This window comes from Rattus rattus, chromosome 1 (genome assembly GCF_011064425.1).
Source record: "Rattus rattus isolate New Zealand chromosome 1, Rrattus_CSIRO_v1, whole genome shotgun sequence".
NCBI lineage: Eukaryota > Metazoa > Chordata > Mammalia > Rodentia > Muridae > Rattus > Rattus rattus.
In genome coordinates, this window is record NC_046154.1 from 262,384,347 (window position 1) to 262,407,502 (window position 23,156).

The window sequence follows — 23,156 nt, forward strand, 5'->3', positions numbered from 1 at the left end:
ACTACCTCCCACACATACATACCACACACACACACACACTGCCCACACACACTGCCCACACACCTCTGTGCAGAGAAATATATACCTTGGGGTGGGAGGCTGGCCAAACAGTCAGAACAAGTATTCTGGATGCAGAAGCTTGGGAAACAGGACTTAGGGTGGAAAAAGAAGGGAAAACAGGATCTCTGTGTCTGGGCTTGTTCTCCATGAACCTAGTGGGAAAATCCCACAGGAGAAAGCATGGGGAGTGACCAGCTATTGGAAGAAAGCTGCACACCCACCCCTGGGGACAGCGACACACCTTAGTGCAGAAACCCATCTTTTTTTGGTTTTTAGAGACAGGGTTTTCTTAAGCTTAGGGTTGCTTAAATTCTCCATGTAACTGAAGGTGGCCTTGAACTGTCTAATTTTTTTAGATCCATTTATTTTCTCTTATGTATGTGAATGCTCTTCTTGCCTGTGTTCATGTATGCCTGGTGCCCACGGAGGTCAGGAGAGGGCATTGGATTCATGGGACGGAATCTGCAAGAGCAGCAGGTGCTCTAAAGCACTGAGCTACCTCTCCAGCCCCTGACCTTGAACTCCAAATCCTCCATCTATATGTTCCAAGAGTTGAGGAACAGGTGTGGGCTACCATGTCCTGCTATGAGGACTTTGTTTTATTTTTTAATGCTGTCTTCAGACACACCAGAAGAGGGCATCGGATCCCATGACAGATGGTTGTGATTGCTGGGAATTGAACTCAGGACCTCTGGAAGAACAATCAGTGCTCCTAACCGCTGAGCCATCTCTCCAGCCCCCCTGATGACAGTTTTGGGTGGAGAAGAAAGGCATGTGGAACACAGGGACACACAGACACAGGTATATACATATAGACATACACAGATACATAGACACACAGATACATACACAGACACACACACACAGATACATAGACACACAGACACCACATACAGATATGCATACACATAGACACACAGAGATACACACATACACATACACAGACACACACACAGAGACACCACACACAGATACACACATACATAGACACGCACAGAGATACATAGACACACAGACACACACAAAGACAGATAACACACACATAAACACACATACAGATACATAGACACACATACACCACACATACACATACATAGACACACACAGATGCACACACACAGATACATAGACACACATACACCACACATACACATACATAGACACACACAGACGCACACACACAGATACATAGACACACAGACACCAGACACCACACATACAGATACACACACACACACAGAGATACATAGACACCACACACACACAGACACACACACACAGAGATACATAGATACACACACACACACACACACACACACACACACACACACACACGGCACCACTAACCCAGGAGGCAAGGCATAATCAGCAGGGCGTGAGACTGGGCTTAATAACCTTGATACTGAGAAGGAACTGAACATAACAGATGTTGGAGTGGACCGGGAGTTAGGGGTGCTTGGTGGATTCCATGGCTGCTGGAGGCTATGGAAAAGTGCCTAGGTCAGTAGGCTTGGCTGGCAGTGTGTAGGCCTGAGGGCTATGGAGGGGGAAGTTCCAAGCCATCCTGGGTGTCCAACTCAGCTCCCCAACCTCTGGAGATAGCCCTAGCTATTAGGACTATCTATCCTGTGAGCCCTGGCTTGCCTCTTCCCTGCTCCCCACCTGCCAATGGATGACAGAGCTCTCTTCAGCTTCCCTTTGTATCTTCCTTTAAGCCCTGGGAGCTTACAGAGGCCCTCCCTGGACTCCTGGGCATAAACAGAAGTACAGGTACCTGACAGAGCAGGGTCCCTGCAGACAGACCTCCAATCTAGCTGCTGTCATTTTGATCTGTAGTGACTTTTGCTTCAGGTTAGACAACAAAGAAGGAAGAAACACCTTTGCATGCCAAACGCGGATCCAGTTACACAGGAGCGAGGAAATTCTGTTGGGTTTTCAGTAGAAAACGTTTGGATAACTGCAGTTCAACTTTTTACGGTAAACTTAAGACAACCCTGGGATCCTGGGTGTGCTGCTGGTGAGGGCATTTTGACTGGCTGGCCACTTTTATCTCATTCTTCTGGAGAATAAGCCCCGTTACTGTGAGCTGGTCCATGAAAGTGTAAGTCATCGGTCAGGGAGTGGGAACCTCCCACCATCCTGTGGTCGGTCACACAGGCATCCCATGGGCGGGGAGCTTTGGAGACGATCCGGTGGTCTTTTGGTACTATGACTACAGGAGAGGTCAGGCTGCTGGACCCGATGATGAGAGAGTGTCATTGAAGAAGGAGGAGGAAGAGGAAGAAGAGAGGGAGGAAGAAGAGGAGGGGGTGCAGACATTTAGAGAGACAGTCTCGCAGTACCCTTCCCCTCCAGGATCTTGTAACCAACCTGTTCCTTCTCCACCAGGATGTCTACCTTGGTACACCTATGCTCTTGGTCCAAGGGCCTCCACCCATAGCTATTGGAGAGATCTGTAATTGAGCCAATTATCTTGAGCAAATATCCTTTATGGATGCCTTGGTGGCAGCTCCCTTCCCGGAGGCCACGTCTCTCCCTGGGGTGTGCAGTTCGCTTGATAAACAGGAAGAAACTTACAAAGAGGCCACCTGGCCAGCAAGGGTGTGTCCAGCGGGGTGGCTGACCCTGCCTTTCACTCGAGCTGGGACCTCACTTGTTTCTTCCCAGTTTCAACATCTTTAAGCATTTGATCCCTGAGTGGGATTGGAGAGAAAGGGATGGATGGCAGGGAGGGGGTTCGGAGTGGGAGTGGGGGCTCAGAAGAACCCAGTCCCTCTATATACCTCCATGGGGGAGGTAAGAGTCTCAGGGACGTAACAATGATCTGAGAGCTGAAGACAGGAGCTGCTTCTGGGAGCTTCTAGCTGTGTGTCACCAGTGAGGTCATCCAACCAAAGCCACACCCATAAAACAGGCTACTGCATACCCAGATAGCAGCCGGGCTGCAAGCTCAGAGTAACAGCCGAATGCCACCTAACCCAAATCCTTGCAGGAAGTGCACCCAGCCTCGTTACAAAACCAGCGTTGAATGTTCAACCCCCCTAGCCTGTTCCACTGATAAGAGGCTCAGTCACCGGCTTCATAAAACCAGTGCTTCAGACCAAGCCAGTGATAGAACCGGTGATATGGCCTGGCCTTTGGAGGCCAGGAGTCCAGGTCCCTGGCAGCGAAGAGAGAGACGCGTTGACACAGGCAGGCTGTGATGAGTGTGAGGAACAAGCAGAGACAGGAGGCCAGACTGAGAGGTGTGGCTTCCTGGTGAAAAGCCCTTGCCTAGCATGTAGGACAAAGCCTTGGGTTAGCTCCCCAGAACCGAGAAAAGAACGCCCAAGAGAGGCAGATAAAGGGAATCCGTCAACTTTATTTTGGTTCTCGAGAATTTCGTATCATCAGTTTTTCATATTCCTCCGCCGAGGATGATGTGACCTCAGAGACGACGTCCCACAAGGCCTTTCACTGATGTGGAGCTTAAGTACTTCGTGTGCCTTCAACTTCTGATGTCGTTATAAGCGTGAAACTACCGTGGGGCTTTTAAAGTTATCCACTTTAGAAGATACTTGTCATCTTCTATAGGATGAAGTAATATTGAAATCTTGTTATTCAAAATCTAGAACCTAAGAAGCAAAAATTAAGTTTCCCAAAGACACTTGTTAAATCTTTAGCATTTATACCTCTGAGGTTATTAAAGCTAAGAGCTTCCCTGAGACTTTCCCATAAGAAATAGCTGAGAAGAAAATTTAATTTAAAAAAAAAAACTAACAACAAACAACAAAACAAACAAAAACAAAACAAAACAATGCAGGGTAGTTTTGGTTTGTTGTTTGTTTTTATAGAACTAAAGGTGGTCCACGCTGAGCAAGTATTCTACCACTGAGCTATGTCCCCGGCACGACTGGCTTCCCTTCTTTTTAGGCAGGGCCTCACTATACAGCCCAGGGCTGGAACTCACTTCGTATACCAGGATGGTCCTGGTCTTAGAGATCCACCTGGCTTTGTCTCATGAATATTGGGATTAAAGATATGCACCACCGCAACTGTCTTTGTCATATTCTGGCCTATTTTAGGCCTAACTTTTATGTGTATGACTGTTTTGCCTGCGTGTATGTCTATGCACTGCGTGTATGTCTGCTGCCCTTGAAGACCAGAAGAGGGTGTTGGATTCCTTGGAACTGAGTTCTGAGCAGTTGTGAGCCACCATGTGGGTGCTGAGAACACAGCCTATGTCTTCTGGCAAGAGCAGTCCGTGCTCCTAGCTGCCGCGCCATCCCTCCAGCCTTCCTACCCCCGCGTTCTGGCCATTTAAAGACTTCTCATGATGGTTTCCACACTCTGGGGCTATTTTACGGTGCCGGGTTGGAATCAGAATTTGGGTAGATCCTGGGCTCTGCTCGCTGGAGCAGCTAGAAGGGTGGGTCCACCCTGTTCCCTTTGTTCTGTCTGGGGAGGCTTCTTCAACTAGGGTTGGGGCATCTTGGTGCTGACAGGCTAGTGAGTGACAGGCCCAAGGGAGGAAAAAGAGCTGGGGATGGACGCTCGCTCAGCAGTTGGACACACCCGCTGGTGGCCCGGAAGGCCAGGCTGTGCAGGCCGGAACAGTAGGGCCATGCGCGTGCGCATGCGCGCAGGACTTGGGAGGTGGATCCCACCGAGCCCTGAACGTAGAGGTTATTCCTTTTCCTAGGCTGGTGGGGCTCTCCCTTCTGGCCCTTGCGAACCACCATTCTAGGCATTGCATCCCACACGGAGCAGGAATCTTTAGCCTCAAAGCCCTGTAGCATCTATGAAACTTTCTTGAGGGGTGTCTTCCAGTTGCCGGCATGCTGAGCCAACACTGTGGAGAGCAAGTCCCTTCCTGCCAAGCCTAATCACAGGTGTCTCGTTTCATTTCAGGATGTGGTTAGAACCTTGAGGAACTGCAGGTTCCAGGGAGAACACTTCAGACAGCCGGATTGGATCCAGAGAGCAGATGCTCAAGAGCACTTCAGTTTAACCCAAGGTCTCTCTCTCTCTCTCCGGGGGAGAGACGAAAGGACGGAGGCGCTCGCCTCTACAAGGGACCGCAGGCAGCGTCTGGATGAGGGTGCTGGAGTGACGGGTGACTCCGGGAGGCCTTCCTGGAGGAGGTGAGTCCTGGCCTGCCTCTGGCTACTTATGGCAGTGTTACTGAGCCTGTGTCTCTAATCGTGCACACGTTTATGGGAAGTGGACAGAAAGGTGGATGAAGTACAGGCTGTAGGGTGGCCCAAGAGACCTGATCAATCTCCTAGAGCTCAGTCTGCACGGTCTCTAGACTCAGGCTAAGCCCCTGGAGCTGGCCCCCAGCATAGCTCAGCCCTTAGGAAAGGGGCTTCCCTTGAAGCCTTTGTGAAACCTGTAGGGAATCCTGCCTTTCTCAACTTTCTGTGCTGTCTGTTGACTTTCCATCAATTTGAAAAGGCTCAAAGTACCAGAGAACATTTGCTTCTCACAGCTCCCTGGACAGGAACTGCTGGACCATTTAATTTTCCTTTCTTACTTTATTTTATGTGTACAAATGTTCTGCCTGCCTGTGTGCCCGTGTATTCCCTGGGTTTTCTAACGCCTGTGAGGCTGGAACTCGGCTGAATCAGATCTCCTAGAGCTGGAGTCACAGAGGTTGTGACATGTCATGTGGGTGCCGGGAATTGAACCGGGGTCCTCAGAGCAGCCAGTGGTGCTAACTGCTGGGTTGTATCCGCAGGACTTCCCATTTCTCGTTCTCTAAGAAGTTTTACATCCTTCTGGGAAAGGGGCTGTGTCATATACCCCACTGTGTGTCTGTGTCCCACGTTAAGACCTAAGCAACTTGTATTGATTCCACCTCTGCCTTCAACATGGCAGCTCCCTGGGTCAGATCTCCAGGCCCCACTTACGTGAGGGTGGAGGTGCTGAGCAGGTCCTGGCTCCGCTCAGCAGTGCCCATCTTCTTCCTGGAAAATCCTGTGCCATTCCTCATGTCTCGAGGGCAAGTGGCATAGAGGCAACCCTGGGCTTCAGCCCCACCTGCAGGTTGTCTCTGCTTCTCTCTGACCTCCTGCTCCCTTGGACAGTTTGAAATGCGCCCCGCCTGTCCTGACAAGCCCTCCTGACCTGGGTGCCTGGTGCCAGCCTTTCCCAGTGTGACGTTCTAGCTTTCTCCTCCATTTGCCACTTCCACAGAGTCTCCTTCCACCCAAGGACGTAACGGTTTTCCGATGCTTCCGCTCTTGCTGCCCAATCTGGAAGCTCGCTTTCCCCAACTCACCATGCCCTCCTTCAGGAGAGTCCATCCAGAAGAAGAGGGCTGGGCCCACAGGAGTTACAGTTGTTAGCTGTTGTGTCTGTGTTGGGATTTGAACCCAGAACCTGTGCAAGGGCAGTGAGTGCTCCTAACCGCTGAGCATCTCCCCAACCTCAAAACGAGATTTTCTTTCATTTGATTTTTTTGACAATGCTATGGAAGAAACCACCTGTCTGCCCGGCCCAGACTGAGACTGCCAGCCATTGCGTCTATACTGACTATGTGTTTGCCCTCCATGGCAAGGGCCTCCCAACACCAGGCTTCACTCAGACAGGGCACTGTGGGGTTAAATAACAGCATTTGTTTTTTCTTCAGTGCAGACGGGTGTGGTAGTGGTTACTACTACAGCCCAGAGTCACTTTTAAGACAAACACTCAAGGTATGGTGACGTGGCTGTGGCCAAGGAACACGTGCCTGGGGGTAATTTCTGGGAAAGTGCACGGGGATTTGTCGATTATAACAGCAGAAATACCCGAGGGCTTAGTAGATAACAGGATCTCTGCTGTGGGGTTTGCATACATCACGAACTTAATCCTCAACACGGCCAACCTGTTGGTTATTAGCGACACCCAGTTTACAGATGAGGAAATCAAGGCTTAGAGGGATAAACTAATCACCCAAGGGTCACACGAGGCTAATGATAAAATAACGACTTGGAAAAGTTAGCTGTGCACAGAGATAAGACGGCTAAACTTCTGGGAAGTGTTTTCTTTCCTCTCTCAATCCTGAACCAACTCTAGTGGAAGGTGCTCCTCTAAATACAGGGAGCTGAGCCTGTGGCCACCAGCGCCTGTCACCTCGTGATCTTTATCCAGCTTAGCTCCTATAGAAAGCTCTGTGGGTTCTCATCCTCTGAGCCCTTTGGACTGGGGTGCTAGCTGATACGCACCCCCTCTGCCTAGTTCTGCCTGTAAGGTGTTGCCGTAGAATCTTAGATTTAAGACGGCTACAATAAAAAAAGAAAATCTAAGCTGCAATTCGGAGCGTGTGCTTATAATTTCAGCTTGTGGGAACTGAGGCAGGAGAATTGCTATGAACTTCTAGGACCCTGTCAAGTAATAAATAATTGCCTCTGAAGGGAGAGGCAGGCAGATCTGAGTTCAAGGACAGCCCAGTCTACAAAGAGAGTTCTACGACAGCCAGGACTACACAGAGAAACCCTGTCTTGAAAAAACAAAATACACACATGTGTGTATGTGTATATATATGTATATGTGTATATATGTATATGTGTGCATGTTTATATGTATATATACATGTGTGTACTTATATATGTGTGTATATACATGTATGTCTATATGTTTATGTGTATATGTATATGTGTATGTGAGTATATGTATATATGTGAATATATGTATGTATACATATGTATATGTGTATGTATGTGTGTATGTCTGTGTATGTATATACATAGGTATATACTTATATATGTATATGTGTGTATCTGTGTATCTGTGTGTATATGTATGTACCTGTATATATGTATATGTTATGTATATATGTATGTGTATATATGTATCTATGTTTATATATGTATATGTACATTATGTATGTGTATATGTATATATGTGTGTATATATGTATATATGCCTGTTTGTGTGTACATATATGTGTGTATATATATGTCTGTGTCTGTGTGTGTATATACATAGGTATGTACTTATATATGTATATGTGTGTATCTGTGTATATGTGTATATGCATGTACCTGTATATATGTATATGTTATGTATATATGTATGTGTATGTATGTATCTGTTTATATATGTATATGTATGTTATGTATGTGTATATATGTATGTGTATATGTATATATGTATATATGCCTGTCTGTGTGTGTATATATGTGTGTATATATGTCTGTGTCTGTGTGTATATATGTGTGTATATATGTCTGTCTGTGTGTATATATGTGTATATATTTGTGCCTCTGTGTATGTGTATATATATTTATATATATGGTAAGTGAGTATATTCAGGAGAGTCCATTGGCTGGCTAACTCACATTTTTGCCTTCAGAAACTGGCTTCGTTCTCAGCCTCTTCATGACTTCACATATTTATATTCACAAACATCACCTTTAACGAGGGCATACTTCATAACTTTTGCCAACTGGCAGCACATGGTGTCTCTCTGCGGCTTTCCCGTTCACCCCACTGCTCTGGCCGCGGTTCACAGAGAGGCAGTTCGTCTCTTCTGCTGCTGTAGAAGCTTCCTGGCGTGGCCGTCTCACATGTTCTACAGCTGCTTACAGATCACTCACGGCCATTTACCTCAACACTGCTTCAGATGTTCTTCCCAGGCCACCAGGGTCACAGTTTACCTGACACGCCGAGTGAGCCAGGCCATGGTGGCACAAGCCTATAAGCCCAGTACACAGGAGGCTGAGGATCAGGAGCTGAAGGCCAGCCTGGGCTAATTAGCAAAACCCTGTCTCAAAGTCCAAAGCAAGCTAGGGATGAAAGCGTAGGTGTCTGTGGAGTTCCTGGCCATGTTGTTGACCCGTGTGTTCCAGCTGAACTTTATTTCAGCGGCAAGGTGTTTCCTAAAGCAGTGTCCTCTGGGTAAGAGAGACCCAGACCCAGTTTTCTCATTTACAGCAGAAAGAAATTTAGGCACCAGGACGAGGGGAGTGCGAAAACGTGATGCCACCGTTCCTCGCTGAGCCGTGCTCAGGGCCCGAGTCCCTAGCTCCCTGCCCCTCTCTGCAATGGCTAATTTTTCTCATATCCCCTCTTTTCTCAGGTTGAGCCCCCGACGTGGCTACCCTGGCGTACCAAGCCATTTCCAAAGTGAGGCATAAGACTTGGAGCCACCCCTGCTGGGGTCCCAGTTGGGAAGATGAGGTTCTTTCGAAGGCGCCACATGCCCCTGCGCCTAGCCATGCTGGGCAGCGTCTTCATGCTCTTCCTCTTCATCCGGCAGAAGGATGTAAGCAGCCGGGAGCAGGCCATGGAGAAACCATGGCTGAAGTCCCTGGCAGGACAGAAGGACCACGTCCTGGACCTCATGCTCGGTGCTGTGAACAACATTAGGGACGTCATGCCCAAGCTGCAGATCAGGGCTCCGGAACCCCAACAGAATCCGGTCTCCACAAACCACTCTTGCCTTCCGGGGTTCTATACCCCCGCTGAGCTGAGACCCTTCTGGGAACGACCACCTCAGGATCCCAACAGCCCTGGGGCAGATGGAAAGGCATTTCAGAAGAAAGAATGGACCCATCTAGAGACTCAGGAAAAGGAAGAAGGCTATAAGAAACACTGCTTTAATGCCTTTGCCAGTGACCGCATCTCCTTGCAGAGGTCCCTGGGGCCAGACACGCGGCCTCCTGAGTAAGTAATGCACTCTTAGAACTCTCTGAGACCAGAGCTTTCCCAGAAGTGTGGCCAGGAGGGCTGTGGTCATTGGCCAGCTGTCAGGAAGAAAGCTGAAGGGGATTTGAGAATAGCCAGGGATTTTCCTTAAGCCTTCTTTTCTTTTGCTGGCCAATTGCCCTGATCCCAGGGGCTGGAGTTCAGGAGTACTAGGGTCTGGCAGAGGCCCACGGGGACCCTTGAGATGAAACACAGTTATGGAGGGGACACAGGACATAGAAGGAAGCCAGGGTTGCAGACCAGGATCTGGCAGAGGTGCTGGGACAGAGCTGTGGTTTCTGCAGCCCTGCCCTCAAGACACTGAGCCTGCCATCTGGGCCTCCGATGAGAGAGACGGGAAATTTCTTGACTACTACTGTTTTGGTCTGGAAGGTCCCCGCATCCCCGGGTTCCCTCACCTGAGGCCCACAGGCCCACAGAGTCATTCCACTTGAAGTTCTTTACATTTTTGGCTTTAAAAGGGGAGACGCACATTTGGATCTTAGAGCTGGCCCTGCTTCTAGCTTGTCCCTTGCTATACTCTCACTGTCCTGAAGAAAGGTGTTTTTGTCTTCCTCACTTAGTGCTGTCCCTTTCAACTAAAGAGTTAGTTGGAAAAAACAAGTCACTTCACTAAACTCATGACTCTTGAGAGCCTGGGGTTCCTCAGGCTTGAACCTCATATTTCATACGACCGTACAAGTTGCAGCTTGAGCTACTAGGAATTCGTCAGCAAAGGAGGACATTGTTGTAGGGGCAGTCAGGGTAGGAAGCTCTGTGGTGGGTCCACACATCAGCCTCCTGACAAGGAGGACTGAATCAGGGCATCAGGGAAACTGGATCTTATGTCACAAGTCTATAATCCCAGCACTTTGGAGGCTGAGGCAGGAGGATGGCAGATGTGAGAGCACTGGTTTTCAGTGGGAGACACTCCCCACTCCCCCGTCTCCACAAAACAAAAAAGGGTGTTGAGCTGTGTGGTCCTTGAAATTCAAGACCCGAGTCCTTACAGAGTCTAGATGGCAGGATAGCCGGGTGTCACGTAGTAGTTGCTGGTGATGATTGGGGAAGGTCCCCGAGGGTAGATCACAGGGATTCGGAGCGGGCTTAGAAGGGAAGTGTGCATCAGAAGGCCCTTTTCCTCACACTGAATGGAGTTTGCAGTCACTGTCCTCAACTGAACATTTGTCCTTAATGACTCGGGCCTCTGGGACCTCTGGACCAGATCACAGCCTATGCAGTGTCCAAAGTGCAGAGTGAGTCAGCCTTGGAATACCGGGCCTGAGAGCAAAGTGTAAAACCAGGAGGAGGGTGGGGGTGAGGGGTACCTGAGGATCACCTTAGGGAGCTGGGCTAGCACAGGGAGTGGTTTTGGAGGGGGCTGGCTAGTTACCTGCACGGAGAGGATATAGCCACAGGGTATAAGCAGCTATTCCCAAGCACAACAGGAAATGGAGGTCGGTGATTGGGCATGCGCGGGCATGCGCACTCGTGCTCCCGGGTAAGGGGTTGGGTGGATGGTTGGAGAGCTTTAGACAGATATCTTTCCTTTCCCCTCCTGGAACGCTGCCCCTTCCCCACGGGACTTAGAGAGCTGTGTCCATCCTTCCATCGTTCCAGGTGTGTTGACCAGAAGTTCCGGCGCTGCCCGCCACTGCCCACCACCAGTGTGGTCATTGTGTTCCACAACGAAGCCTGGTCCACTCTGCTGCGCACAGTATACAGCGTCCTGCACACCAGCCCTGCCATCTTGCTGAAGGAAATCATCCTAGTAGATGATGCCAGCACAGACGGTGAGGCTGGCGGCTCTGAGGGAGATGGGGCTGGCTGGTCTGAGGAGGGGTGAGGAGGCTGGCGGGTCTGAGGAGGGGTGAGGCCTGTGGGTGTGCCTTCCGTAAAGGCAGCAGGAAGAAGGTGGGGATGGAGCATACAGGCCACAGTCCTAGAGCCCAGAACTCTTCCACACCACTCAGAGCAGCACGGGTCTCCAAGATCCCTGTTTGATGTCACGCGCATCCCTAACTCAGAAGTGAAAGAGGGCCAGCAAAGTGGCTTACTAAGTAATTACTTGCCGCCAAGCCTGCTGACCTGAATTTGAACCCCGAGACCCACAAGCTACCAGCTCTACCTGAGGGCTGTGATTTGAGTGTAAAAACAGGCACATACACTAAATAAGGAAAGAAAGGGAGGGAGAGGAGAGGAGGGCAGCTGGCTGGGAGGGCCTTTCTGGTTTCCAGCCCTTCTAGATCTTCCCCTGGGAAGCCCTTTTTGCCCTCATTGTTTTTAGGGGAGATCACTCACCGTCTTTCACCTTCACATCGACTCCATAGTGTTCCATACCCGGCTCTGACCTAGATATGGGTAAGAGGGAAAAAGAAAGGTCCCCTGAGGAGGCTAATGAAGGTTTAGAGCACGTGGGAGAAGGACCCTCCTTTGGTTAATCTGAAATGACACGGACTTAAGAGTCCAACCCTGAGAAATCAAATCTATTTCCGAGTCTGTGCCGGGCCTCTCTCAACTCACTTTCCTTTCCTGCACATTGGCACAGTTGACTTCCTATGGTAGGCGAGGGGCACGAAGCAGGTGATGAGAGCCGCAGGCCAGCATCTCCTGAGGGCTCTGTGTGTGCGTCTTTACTCCCAGTGTAGGACGAGTGCATCATGGGTGTGCGGCCAGGAGATGCTTCGTCTGCCTGGTGTGGCTGTGCCTGCTTTGTAACCAGGGTGGGGTGCTGGTTGGGGGTCTGGTGTGTCTGAGGAAGGAACGTTTGATGGAGAGCATTCCTGGAAGAGGGGAGATTGTAAGCCTAGAGACAGGAGCTTGTTTGTTGGGGAGACTGGGTGTGGCTGGAGTTTAGGTTCATCTGTAGAAAATGATATTGAAAGGACTCAAGAGGTGGGGAAGGGGCGGTCGGATGGGCAAGGAGGCGGGGAGTGGGTGAGGGGGAGAAGGGGAGTGGGGTTGGATGAGGGGGTGGGGCAGTCGAAGGGGACTGGGTGGGGGGGTGTTGAGATGCTGGTATCAAACCCAGGACTTTGCATAGTAAACAGGGTCTCTTCCTGCTGCTGTGTTGTGTTAGCACCCTGAGGAGAGGCTGGAGAGATGGTTCAGCTATCAGGAGCACTGGCTGCTCCCTCGGAGGTCCCAGGTTCGATTCCCAGCACCCACATGACAGTTCACGACTGTCTGTAACTCTAGTTCTAGGGGATCTGATGCCCTCTTCTGACTCTGTGGGGGCGCACAGGCATACATGCAGGCAAAACACCCAGATACACAGGGAGAAAAATAAGAGTCTTAAAAAAAATACTCCTCCCCCCCCTTCCAAAAAAAAGGCAATTCAAGAGAGAAAGGGTTAATTTGACCTTGAGTTCAAGGTTATGGTTCACTGTGGCAGGAACTGTGCTGGAGGCAGCTGGGTACATAGCATCCAGTCAAGGAGCAGACGGAGAGCAGGGGCTTGGGAGACGGCTCAGATGTTAAAAGTAATGTCTGCTCTGCAGTGAGATCTGGTGCCCTCTTCTGGTGTGCAGGCACACGTGTAGGCTGAACATTGTATATATAATAAATAAGTAAACCTTAAGAAGAAGCAGAGAGCAGGGGAGGCCAATGCTTAGCTCGTGTTCTAGGGTCCAGGAAGCCAGGGAATGGTGTCGCCCACAGTGGGCGACTCTTCACAGGCATCCCCAGAGACCCATCTCTTTGGTGATTCTAGATTCTGTCAAGCTGACTAAATGAACCATCACACATGTTGAAGTGACATTCACGCCAGGCTCGACATATCTATTTATAAAGAAGAGAGACATCGTTGGGGACCTATGCTCATGCTTCCTGCTCCTGCCAGAGCCCTCTGGCTCTCCTACCTCTCCGGCCGGCCGTTCATGGGTTAGGAACGATGCCGCAGGAGATGTGGGGTGGTGAAAGTGGGGGCTGGGAATGAGCACTGTTGAACCCTCTTGACAAGAGAGCTCTCATTTTCCCAGGGAAGACAGGCTCTTGGCAACCCGAGCATCCAGGTTACCGCAAGTCTGGTTGGCGAGTGCTAGGCCCATGAGACTTCTGGAAGAGGGTCGGGGGGGGAGAGGGTTGCTAGCAGCAGTGCTCATAATGGTGGGTTTGTGGGAAATCACAATCGAGTCAAAGACTCTGAGATGGGAGAATCAGGTCCAAGCAAAACCCAAGTCTAGAAGTGTAAACAGATCATTGTCTGACATCAGAAACTCACGGCCTTCTGGACTCTGAAAGGCTCTGTTTCTCTAGCTCCGACATTCACCGCACACTCCTATCACAGACTTGGGCCAACTCCACTCCACGGCTGCTTATTACTGGAGTTTCTAAAATGCTGGAGTCTGCACACAACTGGGCTGTACCTTCACCAACAGCTCCTCTTGGGCTCTGTTCCAGGACCCTAACTTGGTCCAAGCCTCAGTGCCTCTCCATGACCGCTTTCGCCCTGGGGCAGCTTCAGACACTGAAGCAGCAGCACCTTCACCAGTGACCTCCCCTGACCTCTCACAGTGCCAAACCTCAGCTGCTCTCCATGACCCTTGATGCCTTTAAAACCAGTACCACCTGGGTGACTTTCACCTATGAGCAGGTTCAGCTGCGGCACAAGATGCAGCCTTGGCCCTCGCTGAACCACAGCTTCTGTGCAGTGACCCTAGGAAACCCTTCCCAGAGGTGTCTGCTTCGATGACACTGGCCTCTTAGTCACAGCTGATTCTTCAGCCCCAGCTGGCCAGCATCCATTGTCCTAGCAAGCAAAGGTTTCACGTGAGTGGTTCTGGTCTCTCGTTAATCACAGCCAAGTCTTCAACCTGAGCTGACCAGAAACACAGATTCTTAACTCAAAATATCTCAAGGCCCCAGTATCATGTTAGAGGGACCCTCAGACTCCCTGTGGAACCTCACAGGCCAGGCCTCCATCATCTACGCTGTTCTCAGCGTTGACTTCTAGGTCGCCATAGCAACCCTCAGGAAATGGCCTCTTGAGGCTCCAAAGTCCATCCACCATCCTCCCCCAAAACATGTCTGTTTCCCCCAAACCCCGTTCCTGGTACCAGTTTCTGTCATAGTTGGGATTTCTATTGCCGTGATAAAACACCATGACCAAAAGCATGTTTTTTCTTGTTGTTGCTTTTGGCTTGTTTGTTTCAATAAACCGAATAAACCCAAAAGAAAGGGTTTGTTTCAGATTCTAGTTGTTGTCCACCATGAAGGGAAGTCAGGGCAAGAACCCAAGGCAAGAACCCAGAGGAAGGATTCGAAGCCAAAGCCATAGGGATACAACTTACTGGTTTCCTTTGCATAGATTGTCAGCCTTCTTATGTCACCCAGGGCCACCTGACCAGGGTGGCCCCACCCACAGCGATCTGGGCCCTCCCATATTTGATCACTAAGAAACTGTCCCACAGGCTTTGGTCCACAGGCCAATCTTACGGAGGCTTCTTCTCAGATATCTCTAGCTTGTGTCAAGTAGACGAAAGGAAAGGAAGGAAAGTGAGAGAAAGACTAACTAGGACAGTACCTCTTCATAGCAGTGAGCAGCCTATGTTCTCAAACCGTGTGTGTGTGTGTGTGTGTGTGTGTGTGTGTGTGTGTGTGTGTGTGTGTGTGTGTGTTGTGTGCATGTGTGTGTGTGCATGTGTGTGTGTGTGTGCATGTGTGTGTGTAATTTTTTTTTTTAAAGATTTATTTATTTATTATATATTGAGTACACTGTAGCTGTCTTCAGATACACCAGAAGAGGGCATCGGATCCCTTTACAGATGGTTGTGAGCCACCATGTGGTTGCTGGGAATTGAACTCATGACCTCTTGAAGAGCAGTCGGGTGCTCTTAACCGCTGAGCCATCTCTCCAGCCCGTGTGTGTAATTTTTAATTGTATTATATATGTGTGTATATATACATGTGTGACTGGGTGTGGGTATGAATGTGTGAGTGCAGGTGCCCTAGGAAACCAGAGGATCCCTGGAGATGGGGTTACAGGTGGTTCTGTATGTGAGTACACTGCAGCTGTCTGCAGACACCAGAAGAGGGCATCGGGTCCCATTACAGATGGCTGTGAGCCACCACATGGTTGCTGGGATTTGAACTCAGGACCTCTAGGAAGAGCAGCCAGTGCTCTCACTGCTGAGCCATCTCTCCAGCCCTACAGTGGTTCTGAATAGCATTTGATGTGGATGTTGGGATCCACACTGAGGTCCCCTCTACAAGAGCAGAACATGCTCTTAGCATGGAACTGTCACTATCCAGATTTCAGACCTGTGTTTTCTCTGTCACCTCCTACATTTGCCGGGGACAGTGACCCCCTTCCTCTTCCTCCCCCTCCTCTTCCTCCTCCTTCTTTTCCTTCTGTATATAAATGTCTTGCCTGTGTGCATGTCTGTGTACCATGTGTGCACCTGGTGCCCTTAGAGGCCAGAAGATTATCCAGAACTGGAATTAATGGTTGAGCATCCCCTTGAGGGTACTGGGAATCAGACCTGGGTCCTCTGTAAGAGCATCCAGAATTCCTAACCACTGAGCCATCTCTTCAGCCTCGCCACCTCACTCTTAAGGACACTTCTATCCTCACCCGAGACCTCTAGCTGGTCCCCCTTATTTTCTGGGTCCCACTTTGAGAATCTATGCTGTTTCCCTTACTGGAGAGCTATCCTTGCCGTGGTGACATTCACTGCCACATGTCCACATATGAGCCTAGGGACGGTGTGCCCGGTCTCTGAAATGCCCTGCTCCAGGCCTCTCTGAGTGCTGTTCACTGGGGAACAGGAAAACAATCTTGGCACGTCTGTCCACACAGGATAAAAATGCCCATATGCTACGTTCAGTAATCAAAAATACACCATCTCATGCTATCACTGGCTATTCTCTGGCCTCAGCGGTCTCACCACCTCCATGGCTACCCCCACGCAGCGACTCCCCATCTCGCTGTTAGCTGTCACAAACCCCTGTGACATGGTAAAATCACAACTCTAGAGGCTTGAAATTTATCAGATTTGTATCAGTAAATTCACAACCCACAAAGTGCCCAAACAAAGAACTCAGAGCCAGTTGATATTGATATAAGCTACTCACTTAGATTGGACAAATCATCCTGTAATAATCCATCCCTTATATGATATTCATAGCTACCTGTGGCTATTTAAAGCCACACGGATCTGGGCCTTCCTTCTCTTCCTCCATCTTCCTTTCTTCTCCCCTCCATCCTCTCTCTCCCGCCTGTCAAAAACTCTCAGCCCGCCCTCCTTTTCTACTGTCCAATCACAGGCTCCAGCCTTGTCTTTCACCCGCCCTCACCTGCTGACAGACAGCAGTCTACACCCACACAGGTGACTGTTGGATCAGATTCACCGGCTCCTGTTACACACAGAACCGGAGCCCACACTTCACTTTTTGACTGCCCTGCCTGTCTTCTCGGAGGCTTAATTTTTTTTTTTTTTTTAGTTGAAAAGACAGAAAATTATTACATTTTGTATTATTAATTGTTTTATGTATACGAGTGTCTTGCCTGAGTGTATGGAGGAATACCATGCACATACACGGTACCCACAAAGGCTGGAAAAGGGCACTGTGTCCCCTAGACCTCGAGCTATAGATGGTTGCGAACCACCATGTCAGTACTGGGAACCAAGCCCGGGTCCTCTGCAAGAACAGGAAGTGCTCTAATTGCTGAACATCTCCCTAATAGCTCTGCTTTTGTTTTGTTTTTAATAGGATTTTTTTTTATGTATACGTGAATATGTCCGTGTGTGGATATGTGTGTGCGCGTGTAGCACCCACAGAGGCAAGAAGAGGGTTGGAGGTGGTGTTATAGGCAGCCCCAAGTGTAACCAAATTAAAAGTGTCTGCCCTGCCAGAGCAGCAAAGGTTCTTACCCAGGCTGTGCCTCTCCAGCTGTCAGGCACACATAGCAAGCACCTCAGCTCACTAAGTCAACTCCCTGGCCCCTTTAAGACATTGTCAGTAAACGTATCTCATTGCAGCAGGCTAGGGTGGGAGCCTGGACCACAGAGTGACACCGTGTCTTAAAAACAAAAAAAAAAAACAGAAAAAAAAAAAACAAGCTGAGATAGAAACGATCTGATTGACAGTTTTAAGTAATAACTCTGGGGCGGGGGTGGGGAAGGGGAAGCCAGGAATATAACTCACTTAATACAGTGCTTGTTTAGCACGCACAAGGCCCCGGGTTCAACCCACAGCACGGCATTAACCAAGCGTGACGTCACATACCTGTAATGCGGTGGCCGCCGGAGGTGGATACGAGGGGATCAGAAACTCAAGGTCGCCCTCCCGTATGTGACGGTCTTGAAACCAGGGGCAGGAGAGATGGCAAGGGCTGAAGGAGAGACGACTCAACACTTAAGAGCACTGGCTGGTCTTTCCGAGGACCCAGGCTCCGTTCCCAGCAGCCAGCTGGCCGGTCACAGCTGTCCGTTACTCCCATTCTAGGGGGTCCAGCACCTGCCTTTGGCCTCCACGGATACAACACATAGCACAATGCCTGTATAACGTGATACACACAGAACGTGATGCTCAGACGTACAGGCAAGCAGAAACATCATACGCATGAAGTACTTGTATTCTAAGCTCAAAAAAGAGAGAGTTGGAGGCCATCCTGGCTGAGAGACTCTAAAGAGAAAGTGGCGAGAATTGGAGTTAGGATGACGTTCTGTGATAGAGCTCGCCCCACCATGCCTGAGGCTCTGAACCTTGACTCCAGCACCATCAGACAGTAATAAAGACAGAGGAATCTGCAGGGGCGTTGGGGGTGGTTGGGTGGTTGGTTTGGTTTGGTTTGGTTTGGTTTGGTTTTGGTGTTTTTCAAGACAGGGCTTCTCTGTGTAGCTCCGGCTGTCCCAGAACTCACTCTGTAGACCAGGCTGGTCCCACACCTGCCTCTGCCTCTCAGGCAAGGAAACTGCAGTTTAAGGAGGCTTCCATATCTAGCCCATTCTGGAAGACAATGTGGAGTAGAGGCTGGGAGAGGAGTTCACTGTTATAGCTAGGGCGACCATGGGAAGGGGTTAAAAACTGATCCCATAGTGGGAGGGGCAGGGAGAATTCAGTCTGGCTTCAGAGCAGCTAACGGGGATGATGATGCTGAGGTCACGTGGGGAGACTGGGTAGGGACACGGACTGAGGTGGAGGGTTTTGTTCAGGTTGGAGGCAGGGTAGCTTTCTGTCAGACACCCAAGTGAAGACAGCAACGCTAGGAGGGAAGCCCTGGGGCTGTCACTGACCGAAAGCATGGTGAGCGTGGGCTGCACAGTGTGAACCATGGGGTTTGTAGTGTGAGCTGTGGGCTGTGCAATATTAGCCATGGGCTGCATAGTGTGAACTGTGGGGTTTGTAGTGTGAGCTGTGGGCTGTGCAGTGTGAGCCATGGGCTGCACAGTGTGAACCATGGGCTGCACAGTGTGAACCGTGGGCTGTATAGTGTGAACTGTGGACTTTGTAGTGTGAGCTGTGGGCTGTGCAATATGAGCCATGGGCTGCATAGTGTGAACTGTGGGCTATGCGGTGTGAACCATGGGCTGTATAGTGTGAACTGTGGACTTTGTAGTGTGAGCTGTGGGCTGCACAGTGTGAACCATGGGCTGCATGGTGTCAACTGTGGGCTATGCACTATGAACCATGGGCTGTATAGTGTGAACTGTGGACTTTGTAGTATGAGCTGTGGGCTGTGCAATGTGAGCCATGGGCGCATAGTGTGAACTGTGGGGTTTGTAGTGTAAGCTGTGGGCTGTGCAGTATGAGCCATGGGCTACATAGTGTGAACCATGGGCTTCATAGTGTATGCTGTGGACTGTGTGGTGTGTGCTGTGGACTGTGCACTGTGAGCCATGGGCTACATAGTGTGAACCATGGGCTTCATAGTGTATGCTGTGGACTGTGCAGTGTGGACTGTGGGCTGCACAGTGTGTGCTGTGGATTGCACAGGGTAGAAGAGAGGGCATTTACCTGTCTGTGGCATCTCACCCTGAGGAGTAAGGTTGAGTGGTAGAGGCAGACTATGGAACCTAAATTTGAGGGACGTATGCTGGCCTGCCTGTCTCTCTGCTCAGCTGTGCTACATTCTGTCCTGGGTCTTTTTTCTAGTAACTCCAGAGGTGGGACAAACAGCAGGTAAGACAGACAGATAGCGGACTATTCCAGGGAGTTGTCTGGCTCTCCTGACAGGGCCTGAGGCCCAGAACCAGCGGTCTCTGGCCTAGCCTCCCGAGACTGAAAGGAAGGCGTGGGAGAGCTGTACAGCACAGGGCCCTGGAAGTCACAGCTCAGTGCTTCTCACCGTCTTACCACACAACCCGCTTCCTGTGATGCTTACCCGTGAACTATCTCTACCACAAGCTTCCTGTGGACAGACTTAAGTGGGGTCTCAGAGAGGCTTCCGCTGAGCTGCTGAGAGGATGAAGACCCAGCTGGGTTCCTCCCTTCCTGTCAGCAGCACCAGGCTGTGGCCAGGTTGTGGTTCACACGTCCCATGATGGCAAGCCCTCCCTACGAAGGCCAGTGTCCAGCCTCAACATTACAGACACTTGCCAAGTCACTGCCGTGCCAAAGCCACCATGTAAGGCTAAATTGGAGCGGCCAGGTCCTGGCACCAGAGACAAGAGGCTCTGCTTCTGGAGCAAGTCAAGTCCCCTTCTGGGGTGACTGAATGTTTCATTTGCAAGGGCAGTGGGTCAGGAACACCTGCCTACCAGAAGGGCTGGAGAAGGCAAAGAGAAGAGTCCAAGTTTCAAATTATAGTTTCTTTTCCTGGAGCTCCACTCTCCTGAGCAGTGACCAAAGAGAGGCTTAGCCTCTTATACTGAGGGTGGGGGAGACACTCCCAACCCAAGAAACTCACACTCATTAAGTCCCGGTGGGTGCCCTCTGAGCTCCTAGAGGAGGTTCATCTTCTCACAGAGACTGGTTAGGATCCCGTTGCCATCATGGCTACTGGGGTAACCTGAGCTCCAAGTCTTAGCTTTCTGTCTGTTGACCCTGGGGAAGGTAGGTGTGCCCTATTCCACAGTGTGAGGTTAGTAGAGAGATGCAAAAACCAAGCCAGCATGGAAGCACCTGCTTTAGTGACTGGCACATAGTAGGTGTTCAAGTGTGTGTGTGTGTGTGTGTGTGTGTGTGTGTGTGTGTGTGAGAGAGAGAGAGAGAGAGAGAGAGAGAGAGAGAGAGAGAAAGATTAGTAACATGCAGAAATGAGGCCTGCATGAAAGTACCTGCTTTAGTGACTGGCACATAGTAGGTGTTCAAGTGTGTGTGTGTGTGTGTGTGTGTGTGTGTGTGTGTGTGTGTGTGTGTGTGTTTGAGAGAGAGAGATTAGTAACATGCAGAAATGAAGCCAGCATGAAGGCACCTGTTTAGTGACTGGCACATAGTAGGTGTTCAAGTGTGTGTGTATGTGTGTGTATTAGTGACAACCCACTAATTGTTTTCAGGACCTGTGACTTACAAAGCATTGTATACAGAGGAAGGCCCAGTTGTGAGTCCACAATCAGAAGGGGAAGGACACATTGTCACAGCCGACCTCCATTGCTGAAACAACGTGCACCTCCGGTTTACACAGTTAAGGACAGGGGAGGGCTGGAGAGACGGCTCAGGAGTTAAGAGCACACACTGGGTTTCCAGAGGACCTGATATTGCCACCCTGGGCACCTCAAACCTGCCTCTAACTTCAGCTCCAAGGGCCCAACATCCTCTGCAACCCTGTATTCGCATGCACAGACAGACACAGCCATAGTTTAGAGAGTTACTTATCTCATGTGTGTGAGTGCACTGTCGCTGTCTGCAGACACCAGAAGAGGGCATCAGATCCATTACAGAGGGTCGTGAGCCACCTTGTGGTTGCTGGGATCTGAACTCAGGACCTCTGGAAGAGCAGTCAGTGCTCCTAACCGCTGAGCCATCTCTCCAGCCCCAAATGCATAATTTAAAAATAAAATCTTTTAAAAAAACAAAAAAACAAAAACAACAGGCCATAAGCTGGATGTAGTGGTGCAATGTCTTTTTAATTGCAGCACTGGGGAGGCAGAGGCAGGGGGATCTCTGTGAGTTCGAGGCCAGCCTGGTCTACAGAGCAAATTCCAAACCAGTCAAACTGATCAACAGAAATCACAGTTCAAACATAAAGGTGGGTGATGTTTCAAGATGGAGTCCTTCGAAGTAAAACTGTGTTTGGTGTCCTGAGGATTTCAGATGGGATCCCACGGTCCTCAGGGATCTCTACCCACCATGGTCAGAAAAAGCCTCTCCATTATTCTCCACAAAGAGAAGAGCCAAAAGAAGGTCCTGAGGCTTGATCTGTGCGTGGAGCAGAAAAAGGGGGCAGAATGTTTCCTCAGGAGGGTCCACTGACCTCAGCAGAGGGGCCTCCCTTCTGTGCAAGAGGGAGTGCAGGCCAGCAGGGCCCCTGTGTGTGTGTGTGTGTGTGTGTGTGTGTGTGTGTGTGTTTTGTTATTGTTGTTATTATTATCCTATGAAAAGTATACATTCTTCATGGGCATGCCCAGCACTTGAGAGGGGAGGTGGAGTTCAAGGCCAGCCTGGGCTCCCTTTGACTCTGTCTCTAGAATCTGATTTCTCTCTAGACATCACAGTGCTGGAGAGGAGTCCATGCTAGGCAGGTGCCTCCCACCGAGCTTTACCCACTGCCCCTTTTAGTATTTTAAATCTGTTTGGCCTGTTTTACTCTCCTTAAAGAGTCCCATACACAGAGAACATAAAGTCAAAGGTTGGGTAGCGTAGCTTAGTGCTGGAGCACTTACCGGGCAATCACAGGGCCCCGGGTTTAATTCCCAACACCTCAGTGAGGGAAGATGGCCACAGACATGGGGCCCATGCTGGCAGACATGTTCTCAAAGGGGCCTGGCCACGGGCAGGGTTTCCTGCCAACCTGCCTTCCCATCTCTGCCCTCGCCTTCTGTGGGCAGTTCTTGGGAGTACTTGGGCGTAACACCCACAGGGGATTAGCGAGGGGCTGGCGACAGTAACAGTGGCCTTGTCCCTTCCAGAGCACCTGAAGGAGAAGCTGGAACGGTACGTTCAACAGCTGCAGATCGTGCGCGTGGTTCGACAGCAGGAGCGGAAGGGGCTCATCACGGCCCGGCTGCTGGGTGCCAGTGTGGCGCAGGCTGAGGTGCTCACGTTCCTGGACGCGCACTGTGAGTAGGACATGCCCACCGGGTGCCAGGAGGCCTGGGTACCTGCTCATCGCCACAGGCAGATGAGGAGGGGACCGGGACCTTCCTGTCCTTCTCTTTTAGGAGTAAAGAAGCTTGAGGCTCACCCACTCCTGCCCCTCCCTCACACTGACTCCCGGCATGGTTCTCCAGAGAGCACAGCCTTGAGACTTGGCGTCTCAGAACAGCTGGCCCTAAACAGTGGTTACCACTGAGGAGAATCCCTGTCCCACTGTAAACAACTTTTCTGTTAAAAGGGCCTCC

The 23,156-nt window shown here is 50.3% G+C and overlaps 1 protein-coding gene across 3 annotated transcripts in view; it reads left to right on the forward strand.

The window, feature by feature from the left end:
* Positions 1-23,156, forward strand: part of Galnt6 (polypeptide N-acetylgalactosaminyltransferase 6) — a 38,436-nt gene that overhangs the window by 3,374 nt on the left and 11,906 nt on the right. For all 3 annotated transcript variants that reach the window (XM_032885169.1, XM_032885171.1, XM_032885177.1), the window contains exons 2-5: positions 4,951-5,183; positions 9,104-9,690; positions 11,332-11,504; positions 22,725-22,874. In XM_032885169.1, the coding sequence (XP_032741060.1) occupies positions 9,200-9,690; positions 11,332-11,504; positions 22,725-22,874 (814 nt within the window). In that variant the 5' untranslated portion in view covers positions 4,951-5,183; positions 9,104-9,199. The remainder of the gene's footprint in view (positions 1-4,950; positions 5,184-9,103; positions 9,691-11,331; positions 11,505-22,724; positions 22,875-23,156) is intronic.